The 13,248-nt window shown below is 47.2% G+C and overlaps 1 protein-coding gene across 1 annotated transcript in view; it reads left to right on the top strand.

Moving 5' to 3' along the window:
* ETS1 (ETS proto-oncogene 1, transcription factor) overlaps positions 1-13,248 on the top strand; it is a 49,048-nt gene that overhangs the window by 17,817 nt on the left and 17,983 nt on the right. The window contains exons 2-5 of the mRNA XM_072884519.1: positions 6,137-6,256; positions 6,931-7,131; positions 10,527-10,604; positions 11,538-11,786. Of these exons, the coding sequence (XP_072740620.1) occupies positions 6,137-6,256; positions 6,931-7,131; positions 10,527-10,604; positions 11,538-11,786 (648 nt within the window). The remainder of the gene's footprint in view (positions 1-6,136; positions 6,257-6,930; positions 7,132-10,526; positions 10,605-11,537; positions 11,787-13,248) is intronic.

Raw genomic sequence — 13,248 nt, 5'->3', positions numbered from 1 at the left:
AAGTGAGAGTCCAAACTTGGAAGAAATGCTTTTATCTGCATTTAGGGAAGACGGTTTTCAGGCCCTTTATTTAGGGGAAGAGCTCGCCCCCATGACACACCACATCTCCATAAGAAAGCTGCTGAATGCCGGAAGAAAGCCGGCTTTGTTGTGCTTTTTGCAGCGCTAAGCAGTGTGGGCTTTCGGTTTCCTCTCTTGTTTTTTCTCTTGAAGCCCAGCTTTCATCTCAGAGTATTTATTTTTCACTGCTTGAAGGACAAAAAAAAAGACTTATTTTTCTTTTTCTTTTTTTTTTAATAGAAATATATTTATTTTAAATTAAAATAGCAAATGTCTGTGCCTTTTGTGCCATTCCTTGCAGAGGGAAGCAGGGCTGGGTCTCTGGCAAGTTGCTGCAGGAAGGGGAATCAAATCTCCCCTCTGTACTGCCTGGTCCTCTGCCTCTCTCCCCCTGTCCTGTCCCCACATCCCCAGCAAATGCCTCTCCCAGCGCTCACCCCTTCTCCCCATCCATCTTTGCTTCCTGGTTTTCCCTCTGTTCCCTTTTTTCCAGCTCTCTGTCCTGCTTTCCCTTTTCCGCCCCTGAATTTCGCTACCCTTTCGGTCTGAGGAGCCCTAATTGGAACAGGCCGGCTCCTCTCCTGCTTCCTGCGTGGGAGTGAGAGGCAGCGCTTGTGAAAACAGTTCAAAAGTGCAGACAAATTTTTGCCTAATCCTGCCTAAATAACAGGGGGCTCAGCCAGGGTTATTTGCCCAGGCGTCTCTGCTCCAAAGCAGGGGGCACCTGGGAAAGTCAAAGCTGCCCCGGGGGGAGTGGAGGTGCCTGGTGGTGGTGGTGGAAACCTGAGATGGGGAGATGGTGTCTCCGCGGTGCCCAGGCTGCTTCATCGGGGAGCGTGGGAAGGGTCTCAGCTCCCGGCCCCCCTCTTCCCAGCCTCCTCTTATCCTGAGAAAGGTTTCTCTGCTGCTGAACCCTGCCAGCTGGGGGACGTTGGGAAATCTGTGTTTCAGCTTCCCCCATCCCTAACTCTGCTCTAGTTTTGGTCCTCGTGAAGGCTGGGATAGAGGGGGCTTGGCATGGCGGGGGGCTGAGCTCGGGCATCGTCGGGCTTGGTGTGGGCTGGAGATGGGGAGTCTTGGGGCTTGGTGGTCATGGGCTCACTGTGGGTGCATGGGAAGAGGGTAGGAGAGCAAATCCTTGTCGCTCCTTGCAGAGCCTCTGAGAAACTCCTCCTGCTCCATCGCAGACATCCAGGGGTAGGGGGACATCCTGGACCATGGACACCTTGAGGTGGGGCAGCACTGGTGGCTGTCACGCATGGGGGCTCAGAGGAGGATCTCAGCCAGCTCAGGGCTCAAGGACTGAGGTCTTTGAGGGAGATAGGCACAAATTCATGCAGCCCTTGGATGCGCAGTCCCTGAGAGATGAATTTTCTTGACTCTCTGCAAATGATCTGGTTTGAAACCAACACGCATCTTCTCCCAAACTTGTCCCCATGCCTCTTTCAAGCCACCAAAAGGCCTGAAATCCTCATGATATCAGCATGCTGTGGGGTTAGTCTCAGGCCTGGGAAGGGGAGGATGAGGAGGCTGGGCAGGGAGCGGGCTTTTACCTGAGACAACAGCGCGTTGGGTTCCTGACCTTGGTGTCCATCCATCAGAGCAAGGGCAGGAGGAGGCCGCTGGGTCAGCTGGCTCCACTCTGACCCGCCGTACATCCATTTACACGCAGGCTGCCGGGTAAAATAGCGGGGACCAGACAAGGACACACTGGGGCTTTTGATGGGAAAAAAAGTGAGTGGCCGAGGGGAGCTTTAAAGAGGCATTGACCCCGAGTGGAAACTCGGGTGAAAAATGACTTTGCTCCCATCCTCCTGCTCAGAGCAGCTTTTTTTCCTTTACTGCCATTTATTTTGCTTATGCAATCAGATGCTAATGCTTTGGCGTGCAGCGGAGTTGCTTGCATTTTAAGGTCAAAATCCCTGAAGTTTGTAAATTGTAGTCCTTTAAAAAGATCAGATACGTAGAAATAGTTTATACATGCGGAGCCTGGTGAGACCAGAGTGGGAATTTGGCTGGGAGATGAATTCGGTGATCTTGGCCTCTTTGTCCGTTTGCTGGCTGGTTTTCGCCCAGGTTCCACGTCTGTTGGTGCAACACCTAGCACAAGTAGGGCAGCAGGTTTTGGGCAGATCCCCCTTAGCATAAAACCCATATGGGCATGCAGCGCTGGCTCTCGGCAATGTCAGAGTTGTTATCCTCTTGCCTTTCTGAAGTCCTGTCCCCAGGGGTGTCAGGGAGCTGCAAGAAAAATAGAGGTCGGGTTTTGAGAAGCCTTCAGGTCTCAAACAGAGCCCCCAGATCCCTCCTTGCTTTGGAAAGCTGCAGCTAGATGAATAGATGTCCCTCTGCCTTCCCACCGTGCAAGGCAAATTACTTATCTCTGCTCTACAGATGCTGGTGACATAGTTTTCCAGAGTGACTGCAACTCCTGTTAGTATTTAAAAATCACACCATAACACCCTGCCTGGTCTCCCAGGAGGAAAATCAAATGCAGTTCCCTGTCAGTGCAGCGGCAGCAAGAGGAGGACATGGCATCTAGGCAGCAAATTGCACGTGGCAGCCGTGTCGATGAGGCTTTAATGGGCGTCATAAAACGATACAGCAAACCGAGTCTGGGATGCAACGCCGTGGTCGCCTGGCCCCTGCTGCTGCGCTTGCTTTTCGGATTAAAACCCTGAAATTTCTAAACTGAGCTTAGGTGTAACAGATGGGTTTGGTGCTGGCTAATGCTCCTTCCCATACATTTCTTCTGAGCTTGTGTGTGTGCACACATGCATGCGTGTGTGTACTTTGTGGACACAAAAGGAGACATTTTATTTGGGTAAGATTTGATTAAAATCTTGGAAACAGGTTTCAGATGGCAGTGAAAGCTGAAACCGGGGGAGCTAAGCCCACGTTGCTTTTGTTACCGAAATTCTGCTTGGCTCTGACCTTTAGGCATCCCAAACTGAAGGCGAAGGACTTGTCTGCAGGCGCTGGAGGACATCACCAGGGCTCGATTCTCCTCCCTGGGAAGTTAACTCCCCTGCACCTAGCAAAGTTGCATCAGGCAGAGCTGGGTAAAGCCTGTCGTGCTCCCCGGACACGCAGGGATTAACAAAGAAAATGATATTTGAGTAAATTCAGTATCTCAAAACCAGCAGAGGCAGAATTTAGATTAAAAACTGTCCATCCCCGCCGTCTCTTTCAGATCACACGGCTAAGATTTGTCCACAAACATGTATGCAGAGCTTTACAAGCACATTTAGTTTTACACATGTGAGCTTTTCTATAGATGTGGGACACTGCTGACTAAAATAAGGCTTCTGCAAGCGTTTGCAGGCTTGGGGCTTTTTGGCTGTTTTGTCTTCTGAAGAAATTTTAACTAGTAGCCATGGTCTAACAGGAAAAAAAGTAGATGATGTTTCAATCCTAAATCTGCCGAGTACAACGTATTTTGAAGGAGAAGCCTTGAAATGCACATTTTGGTTTATTTTGGTGTTTAAATAGAAACCCTCCTCTGGCACTTTGCTTTTTACATTTTTTTTTTAAAATTTGAAAATAAACTGTTTGCTTCTCCGATGACCTCTCCCTGGGAATCACTTTTAAGTCTTCCCTGTTTTGACGTGTTGTTTGTGCAGAGCTCAGTGTTCACCTTACTAAACCGAAACCTTATCCCCCACTACTGAAAAATTGATTCGCGGGGTATGTGCAAACCCAACCCCATGAATCCTGCAGGAGAAAACAGGGGGGATCAGAGATAGGTGCTTACTTGTATTGCAGAGATAAAAATACAGTTTTGCATGCACCTCACCTTGCCTTGCTGTTCTTCGTGGCTTGCCTAAGGAGGTCATCTCTGCACAGGTTTTCGCGAGTGATTCAGTGTAAAAACTGGGGTTAGAAATGTTTTCTTAGCCTAAGTCTGACTCATCTTCCCATAGCACCCGGGAGCAGTGAACTGCCGTTTAACCAGCCGGTGGAGGGGAGCGGATTCCTGGGTGGTCCCTGTAACCACAGAGCACAGAAAGCAAAGCATTAAAATGTAACATGAGGATGAAGGGAAAGGGGCACTGAACCACTTTCTCCCACTGTTATCTCAAAGCAGCAGATGGAGAACAGAGATAGCGAGGGTGGCTGCTCATTTTTCCGTGCCCTCTCCAGCCAAATCCAGTAAATAATGAAGTGTAATTTGCCAAATAGCCTTTGAATGTATTATTTGCTTTCGAAGGTCCCGATACTTCCACTGTGGCAAGGAATCCTTGATTTATGTGGTGGGCTTAGGGGGAGGAATCAGGTCCCAAGAGGCTCAGTGGCGGGGATTTTACTAGTCCTACCTGAGCAAAGAGTCATTAGAGGGAGCTGCAAATAGAGGGGGTGATTTTGCATGTCTTTTACTTGGGGACGATAGGTTGAAGGTGCGAAGATGGAGACAGAAAAGTGGTTCAGTTTGGTTTGGTGGTGGAATTGCATTTGGTGCATCCAGCTGATGATTTGGGGATGCTTTGTAGCATGGTTAACCTCACCCTTGCTGCAGAGCTGCACGTGGGGGCTTATTGACCCAACCCCGAGATTCCCACTTGCAAAAAAACCCCAACATTGTGTTGTTTGGACTTTAAATGATGCCTGCGAGTTTGGCTGTGGAGGACTTGAGTGGAGCTGGAACCCCAGACTGGGCCAGACTGGAAAGCAGCGTTATTGCACCGGGCTGCCCGTGCTCGGCAGCTGCAGCACTGTCTCCAGCCCTGACTCGCTGTTGCATTAGGGATGCACTCAACGCTGCTTGAAACAAACACTCGCCACCATTTTGCAGGTATAATGGCTTATTAAATCAGAGCTTAAATTAATTTAGGGTGACGATAAGCCGAGGTGGCTGGGATTTCCACAAAACAAGGAATTCTTTGACTTTTGATGTCTACATCCAGACATTCATGAAAACACCAAAAGAGCTTGAGCATGTTGTCCTTTTTCCACTGAGAACAGTTTTCATTGAAAAATTTCCAATAGGCTACAGTGCTAAACCAGCCTCAGGTGGAAGATTGACATATGAGACCAATAAAGTTCAGTTGTTGGAGGTGGTGGTTGTATGAGGCTTTCCTTCTCTGTGAAAGATGTTTTTCAGGAATGCTTAAAATATATGAAAAAGAGCCAAACCTTTATTCAGATCGAGGAGTTTTGTGTTTTGTTTTGTTTTTGTTTTTTAAACAGTTGCTTTTATTTATGAAACTCTTTGCCTACAAATATCCGTGTCCTTCCAAATAAATTAGAAAAAGAAAAAAAGAAAGGAAGAGCTTTGCTTCTCATCAGGACTTAGTTCAAGGCATGGCTCTTGGCTTGGCCCCGTGCTCTCCCATGGGGGCGGCTGAGCGTTGTTCAGTGACTCACTCCGAATCGTGTCGCTCCGTGCTATGGGCTGCGCATGATGTAACTGTGCTAACGTGGGATTTTCCAGCTCTTTGTTTTCCCTCCCTTCTCGAATGGGTTTTCTGCTGGTTCTTCATCCTGCCTCAGCCTGCTGTCAGCTTACTTTTTCCAGGATTGCCCGTGATTCTTTAAAATTAATTTTTTTCCTCTTGTTTTTCTTTGGACTGGGATGGCCAGAGGTGGAGCAGTAATTCAGAGATGCTTTTCTCCCTGCTTTCTTGTTCACCTTGGTGTAGGACTCTCTACCTGCATTGGCATCTGGAACTGCTCAGCTGTCTTCCAGGCTCCAGATGCCACCGGGGGTGATGAAGCCCAGCAGGCTGATGTCTGTAATGGTCTTTGATATCACTGTCGAATTTCCAGTAGCATATTCATGGTTGACTGGTAGGGAGACCATGTGCACCGTGTAACCTGTCTTACCAGACATGGCTTGTCTATGCTCTTTAAGCACAGGCTTACTCTAAGCACACTTATTTTTCTTATATTTAAGAAGTCAGCTCATGGACTTGCAGGGTATAGATTTATAGGTCTGGGTGTGAAAATTTCAGAACAAAAAAGTGAAATGGATTGTTCTGTTTTTCTGACAATTCAATGTCCACTGTGTTACGAGGACTCCTGTCGTCTTTCCCAGTCTCATGTCCTTATGGCCATTTTTCTCTCCTTCTTCCTTCAGATATGGAATGTGCGGATGTGCCTTTATTAACTCCCAGCAGCAAAGAAATGATGTCTCAGGCATTGAAAGCCACCTTCAGCGGCTTCGCAAAAGAGCAGCAGCGGCTGGGAATCCCCAAAGGTAAGACATGGCTTCCCAGTGAGCAGCCGTGGCAGACACAGAGATTGTGTCCTCCTGCCAGGATGCCATTCTCCACATCTGCCATCTCTTTTGTTGATTCTCCTCAGATAGTATTGCCTTGTTTCTTGGCAGCTTTAGCTGGAAAAATCTGGACATACAGGCAAAGCCTTTCAGTACCACTTGCAAACTACACCTGTCTAACAGATTGTGCCTGTCTGTCTTGCTAACCTCTGCTGCATGACTGCTCTTGCAGCTTTGGGGACCTGCTCCTTTGGAGGCAGCTCCAGGACTTCTATTTGCAAGTCCTCTCCACTATATGGAGAAGCAGCAGGGAGCCTTTACCAGAGGCTGATGACAGGGAGAAACCACGGGAAATAGAGAAGGGGGTGGGGGAAAGGGTCAGAGGACTGGTGGAATTGTTAAAAGTCCCAAACAAATCCAAAACTTGTTCCTTGTATGAAATTTGTCTGCAAATATGACTGATCCAAACTGTAGGTATGGTGTTCCCCCACCACGTTTTACCCATGTGCCAATGGACTGCCAGTCTCTATGGGATGAGGCTGTGCAAGTGCTTATCCACTGGGATAGCTGTAGCACTGTTTGTGTCCTGTTTTCCTGGGGAAATGGCTTGTGGTTGCTCATTAATGGATGTCTTCTACACCCTCTTGGTGCAGATCCCCAGCAGTGGACGGAGACGCACGTGCGGGACTGGGTGATGTGGGCAGTGAACGAGTTCAGCCTGAAGGGAGTGGATTTCCAGAAGTTTTGCATGAACGGAGCTGCCCTCTGCGCCCTAGGCAAGGAGTGCTTCCTCGAGCTAGCGCCTGACTTTGTGGGAGATATCCTTTGGGAACATCTGGAGATCTTGCAGAAAGGTGAGTCCTGGAGTCTACAGGGTGAATGGCTCACGCCGTCCTGGCTAGCCTGATTTTCGGCCTTTCCAAAGACATTGGCTCGCAGTCTGGCTGTGCAATGAGGTGTTCACCTTAGGCTTTAATCCCAATAATAGCAGCTTTCAAAGCCCAACTTTCCAGTCGGATTTCAAATGGGCATCCCAGCTGGTAGTGGGCAATGCAAATCCTGGCACTGCTTGAAAGAGGAAGGGTGTTTGCGCCGGCCGCTTGGCAGGAATCCACAGCGGGCAGGGACACTCTGCTTGCCTGGAAACGACGGTGGGATTTTCCAAAGCATTATTCCTCAGCTTGTTCAGCCTCTGTTGTGAATTTTACTACTTCCTCCGGTGGAGCTGCGTACAACAATACCACCAAAATCCCACCCTAATTTCCCAATTGCGAATGGAAGCTGCTTTGCTTTGTTTCATGTCCCAGAAGGTGTAATGGCGTTTTGTTAAAAGTGGCTGGTCCCCCACAGGAGAAGCCATCTCTGCCAGTCCCTGCATGACAGCATTTAAGGGCATTAATTTTCATTGACTGGGGACACCCACATTGATTTTGGGTGTTGATTTTCAGTGTCTGGGTGCCCAAGCAACACTTAACCTGGCATGGTTTCTAAAGAGCGGGTGCAGAGCTTAACACCTTTGACTGAGCCACAAGCAGAAGCAGCAGCAAATCTGGGCTCTGTCTCTAGCTCGTTTTTGTGCAGAGCTATTTGCTTTCCTGGAATATCCCTTGCGCTCTCATACCAACCCTGCGTGCTTGTCAGTGGGCCTGTACTGGTGGCAGGAACGGGAGGGAGAGCAAAGTTATGCCTTCCAGGAAACCATTGACAAATGGATGTTAATTGCTGATTACTAATTTTACTGCTACCTGTGGTTTGCAAAAGGTAAACACAGCTCTTCCCAGGGTCTGCGTATGACAGGCTGTTTTTCTGCTCTTTGACTCTGTTCTTCTCGTTTTGCATAATTTTTATTGAGTGCTTATATCAACAGCAAGCAGTTTAACCAAACAAAGCAAAACATTGTGGCCAGTCCAATTTTTCCTTGCTATAAGCTACCACTTGTAATGCAGCTCTGCCTTCCCGCAACCCTTCTTCATTTGTTTGGGCTGTAACTGGAGAGGGGTGCGATGTGCTGCAGGTACTGACTGAGGCATCGGAGCTGGGTTTGCAGCTCCTTCCTGCAGATTCCCCAAGGTATGGAGATGAACTTGGTGCTGTAGTTTCACAGTAAAGTAGGCGTCGTGTTTCCTTATAGCGTTGACACATGAGGGTGTTCAGATGCTGCAATGATGAGGATGCAAAAGGTCTGAGATAGAGAGGAGCTTTTACAAAGAAACTGGAAATCTTTCTTCCTGTTGCAGCTTTTCTTCCAAAAGGATGAAAAAGAATAAAACTGAATTTGTCTCAACCCTGCTGGCATAGCCCTGGGAACCAAGAAATCTCCATTCTGTGTTCAGTTTTACTGGTGACTTTGTCACTTCTTGCATCAGCTATCTGAGCCTTAGCTTCTATGGTGGCTTCTTAACACATTTCCCAGAAGGGCAATATCTGTGAAGTATTTGGAGAGTAACTAAGAAGAACTTCCAAAAAATAACCAGCCTCACCCCAAGGACTAATTTCTGTTCCCTATAAGTCATGGGACTCGTCTTACTGGTAGTACATCTCCAAACCCCTGACAAGATCTGGGTTCTGTTGTGCTGGTGCTGTGCAAACATAACGTGCAAAATTGTCCCTGCCACATCTCTCCCCAGGCAAGAGGAGATGGTTGTCTCCACTTTGCAGCTGGGGATGCGAAGCATGAAAACATTAGCGTTTTCCCCAGGCTCACCCACGGAGTCAGGGTCCAACTTGCCAGTCCCTGTCTCTTCCATCTTTCCCAGCCACCCACCATCATCGCTTGGGGGTGTTGATGCTGGGAGTGGTGGTTAACCCCAAAATGTTTGGCTGTACCTGTAGTGGTGCGACCGCCAGCATCAGGTCATGCTGGGACAGGCTGTGACCTTGCTGTCCCTTCAGCTAACATGCCTCCCTGTGAGTGCTTTCTGAGTGACTCATGTACCACAGGCTGCTCGGGGTTTAAAAACGGCAGCAGATGGGCGACTTTTCCCTGCATGGATTTGGGTATTTTCAGGCATATTTTTCCAAATTTCTTCCTAAAATAGCCTCTTCAGTTACCAGCAGTCAGCAGTGCCCTCCACTTGACTGTAAGCATAGCTGAAGGTTGCTCCCTTTCTCTGTGGTCACCCACCCTGCCCCTTGGCAGACACCATGGGGAGAGGAAAAGAGCGTTTCTCATTAGGTCTCTCTGTTTGCACAAAACCTCCTTTTGTTAGAGAATATTTTCCACCCTGCAATCCCCAGGAGAGAGGGCCAAAATTAGGCTCCTTGCAAGCAAACGTGCGTTATCTTCGGTTCGCTTCTCTTCAGCCTCAGCAGAAATAAACATAACCCGGAGTTGCCTGTGTGTTTTTTATTTTGGTTACCCTCTGCAAAGAAAATAAAATCTCCCATGCCGGTATCTCTGCCCACATGCTGTGCTGGAATGAGTAAGGTGTTAATGGAAAAACTGGTCAGGGTAGGAGCAATGTGGCTTTTACATGGGAAAGCAAATTCAGCGCCAAGCCCAGGAGTACCAAAGCGCTCGGAAAAAGCAATGGAAAGCAGAGAATCTATGCTTTGATGTGAGACGCGCTCTTTCTCAGTGAATTATGCCTATAGAAAGGCTAAAATTTTGCTTGCTGCCCATATATACACCGTGGAGTCTGTATCGGGAGCTGGGTGATGGACAGTGCGACAAAGCTTTTCTGAGCATGGGATCCTCTGCCTGCATCAGGTGTAAGGGAAAAGGTGCTGCGTAGGCTGGGAATTAACATTAATTTGGGGTTGTAGGAGCTGGTTTTGGTATGCGTTACCCACTCACTTGCACGCACCTACTGCGGGTCTAAAAATAAGGGCGTTTTCAGGAAAACAGCTGTCCTTGCTTGTACAGTGGGGTTTTTTCACGAACTCATACATGTAAGCGTGATAAGCAATCCTCAAGAGAATGAAAGATAACAAAAATTAAGGCAAGCAAGGAAATTATGCAATTAGTATTTCAGAACTACCTGGAGCTTCTGATTGAGAAAGTTGTTGCTCTTTTGTTTTGTTTAAATTTGGGCATGCCTGCAGCAAGAATTCCCAAAGGAACCCAAGTGCATCAGGCACTTCTTTCGGTGGGGTTTCAGCTCCTAACTCATTTCTGTTCCTTTGAACGTTCCAGTTTAACCCGGAAAGGAGCATTTTAGGAAGTTCAGACCTCTCTATATTGCAGCAAGTCTTGCAAAGCATGATATGCCTATGGACACATGACATTTCCTTCCTTTTCTCTTTGCAGAAGAGGTAAAACCATACCCAGCAAATGGAGTGAATACAACATATCCAGAATCCCGCTATACTTCAGACTACTTAATTAGTAAGTCTTAATTATCAGTATCATTCTGGTGCTTCCAGGCATGAAAGTGCCACCTATTAGAGGTTTGTCTGCATCACATGAGGACTGCACCATGCAGTTGTTGCTCTGTCATGGCGGAGCACGCAAAGTGTGTAATTTTGTCTTTCCTAGTGTTTTGGGTTTATTTAGAAGCCATCTTTATTTTTTGGGGACTGCCTTGAGATGCCATAATCTGAATTTGCAAGCACTATTTGTTTGAAGCTGTAGCTCAGTAGACCTGAAAAGCGACCTCAACACCCCAGAACATTAGGAATTAAAAAAAAATGTATTAAAAAAGGGGGGGCGTGGGGGAAGAAGGCTTAATTCTGAATTACTAAGTAGGAGCCTAGCAAGGAAAGAGGTGAGTCATCAATCTAGACTCCTGCACTTCCCATTGCCATTGGTTTGGAGGTGTTCTTTGAGGGCATTTGAAATCTGTGATGTATTTCATGAACCAGCAAAAAAACCCAACTCACCTGGATTAGGATTCCAGGCTCTGGCCAGTGAGGAGAGGTGACCGTGGAAGTGGCTCATCTATTACAATCATTAATGAACCTTCTTTGCCCTATATCTCCTTTGCTGAGACTATGCTCTTCATGATTTTCCAGCTTTTTCCCACTAGCAGCTTGCTTGAGAGGAGTTTGGCGTAATGCGCATTGATGGTGGTTGCGGATGTCTTATTTTTTTAAATTGCTGCAATTACAAGACACAATCTCTCTGTAGCTTTTAGAAACTTTACTCAAAATTAGTGGCCAATTGTTCCAGGTATTTTATATGCAAGGACAGTCTCCTCTTGCACTGCAGACCTCAAATCTCACTGTGCTGTGGGAGAGTGGAGGGGGAGTGAGCAACGCTCTGGTTTCTTTGAGCTGCTTGTATTTGAGTTGCTTTCTGACACTCCTGTTCTGCCGGCAGGTTATGGCATCGAGCATGCACAGTGCGTGCCTCCCTCTGAGTTCTCTGAGCCCAGCTTCATCACAGAGTCCTACCAGACCCTCCATCCCATCAGCTCGGAAGAGCTCCTGTCCCTCAAGTACGAGAACGACTATCCCTCGGTCATCCTGCGTGATCCAGTCCAGACGGACTCCCTGCAGACAGACTACTTCACGATCAAGCAAGAAGTAGTAACGCCAGATAACATGTGCATGGGACGTGCCAGTCGAGGTAAAGTTGGTCATCTCCCAGGGTTTGCTTGGGTTCTTGCCACCTCTATTTATATCAACATAAGCGCTGCCTTCCCCTCTGTAGGAGATGTACTTTGGGGGGGCCAAGGCCATCAGGGCATCGTGCAATGCCAGTTACAAAGCCATGCATCTTATGAAGTTGAACTCCCAGATGGATTCCTTGATGGCTTTGAGCCCTCCCTGCCTTTCTGTCTGGGGAAAACACGAAGAAGGTCTTTCTCTTCTCTACTCTGCTGCCTGTTTTTACAACATCTGCAAAAATGTAGCATTTCTGGCTTTGTACTTTGATGTCAAACTTGAGTGAAGTTGAAATAGGCTTTAAGGTTACTAGGGAGGTCAGACTGCTGTGTGGTTCTATAAATCTCGTTTTCCTAGGAGACCAGGCAAAACCTCACAAATCCTTCACAAGTTCTCATCAGGAATTGCTGTCCAGGGCTCTGAAGGGTTTTAGACTTGATGATCCAAAGTCTTTATCCATTATCTCCATTGATTTTGATGGCTGTTTGCTTGAACCGGTAATCTGTTCTAATGAACCCAAGCCCTGTGCTTTGTTAGGAGATGCAGACGTCATGGGTTGAGTCAGCGACAGGGCCGAAGGACCCCCCGAATCCTTGTGCTACAACCCTACATCTCCAAAGAGTTATAGGTACATGATTCCTGTTTGAGATGATGGGATTTAAACACCTAAACACTTTTGAGGATCTGAGCCCAAATGCCTTTTCAATTAATGTTATTAAATTCTGAACACATGGGGCCCAGATGCCCGACTACTTTGTAATTACATCGCTTAATACAAGGCTGAGGATCTGGCTCACAGTATATATTCAAAGCAAAAGTTTAATCCATAGAGCTCAAAGTCACTTACAAAGGGGTATCATTATCTCCTGATTCCAGGTAGGGAACCTGAGGCATGGGGAAGAGATCTGACCTGGCTGCGATCGCGCCCTGAATAGAATCCAGGTGTCCCCATACCTAAAATTCATTATAGTAATGTGTTGCTGTGAGCCAGGTTTGATGTTAAACATTTAAACCCATTCATCCAGCTACGAGAGCTGAAGATACGCTGGCTCCCTGTGAAAGCTGGAGCCGCTTTGCAGGTCTGCATTGCATACGCGTTGCTCAGTGAAGCTCATTTTAAGTTTCTCATTCTTTTTCCAAGCTGGGAGAGCTAATGACAGGAAAGTTATTATTTGTATTATTACCTCTGCTTCTGCTGCTGGCTGAGTGTTAATATGTGAGAGGTGACTTGGATGATATGGTGAGCCAAAAGGGCAGCAGTGTTATAATTTTAGGTAAACTCCTCTTTCTGGGGTTGTTTTTCTGGCTATCTTTCATCAGTGTCTTTCCCTTTTCTTGACCTGTTCTTTAACATAGGTGATTTCATAATAATTCTCATTGAAATGCAATGATTCAGGCATGCTTTTGCAATTGCACCTTGAGCC

This window comes from Ciconia boyciana, chromosome 20 (genome assembly GCF_034638445.1).
Source record: "Ciconia boyciana chromosome 20, ASM3463844v1, whole genome shotgun sequence".
Classification (NCBI taxonomy): domain Eukaryota; kingdom Metazoa; phylum Chordata; class Aves; order Ciconiiformes; family Ciconiidae; genus Ciconia; species Ciconia boyciana.
Note: the sequence above shows the minus strand (reverse complement) of the source record. Positions and strands in the feature narration are given on the sequence as shown.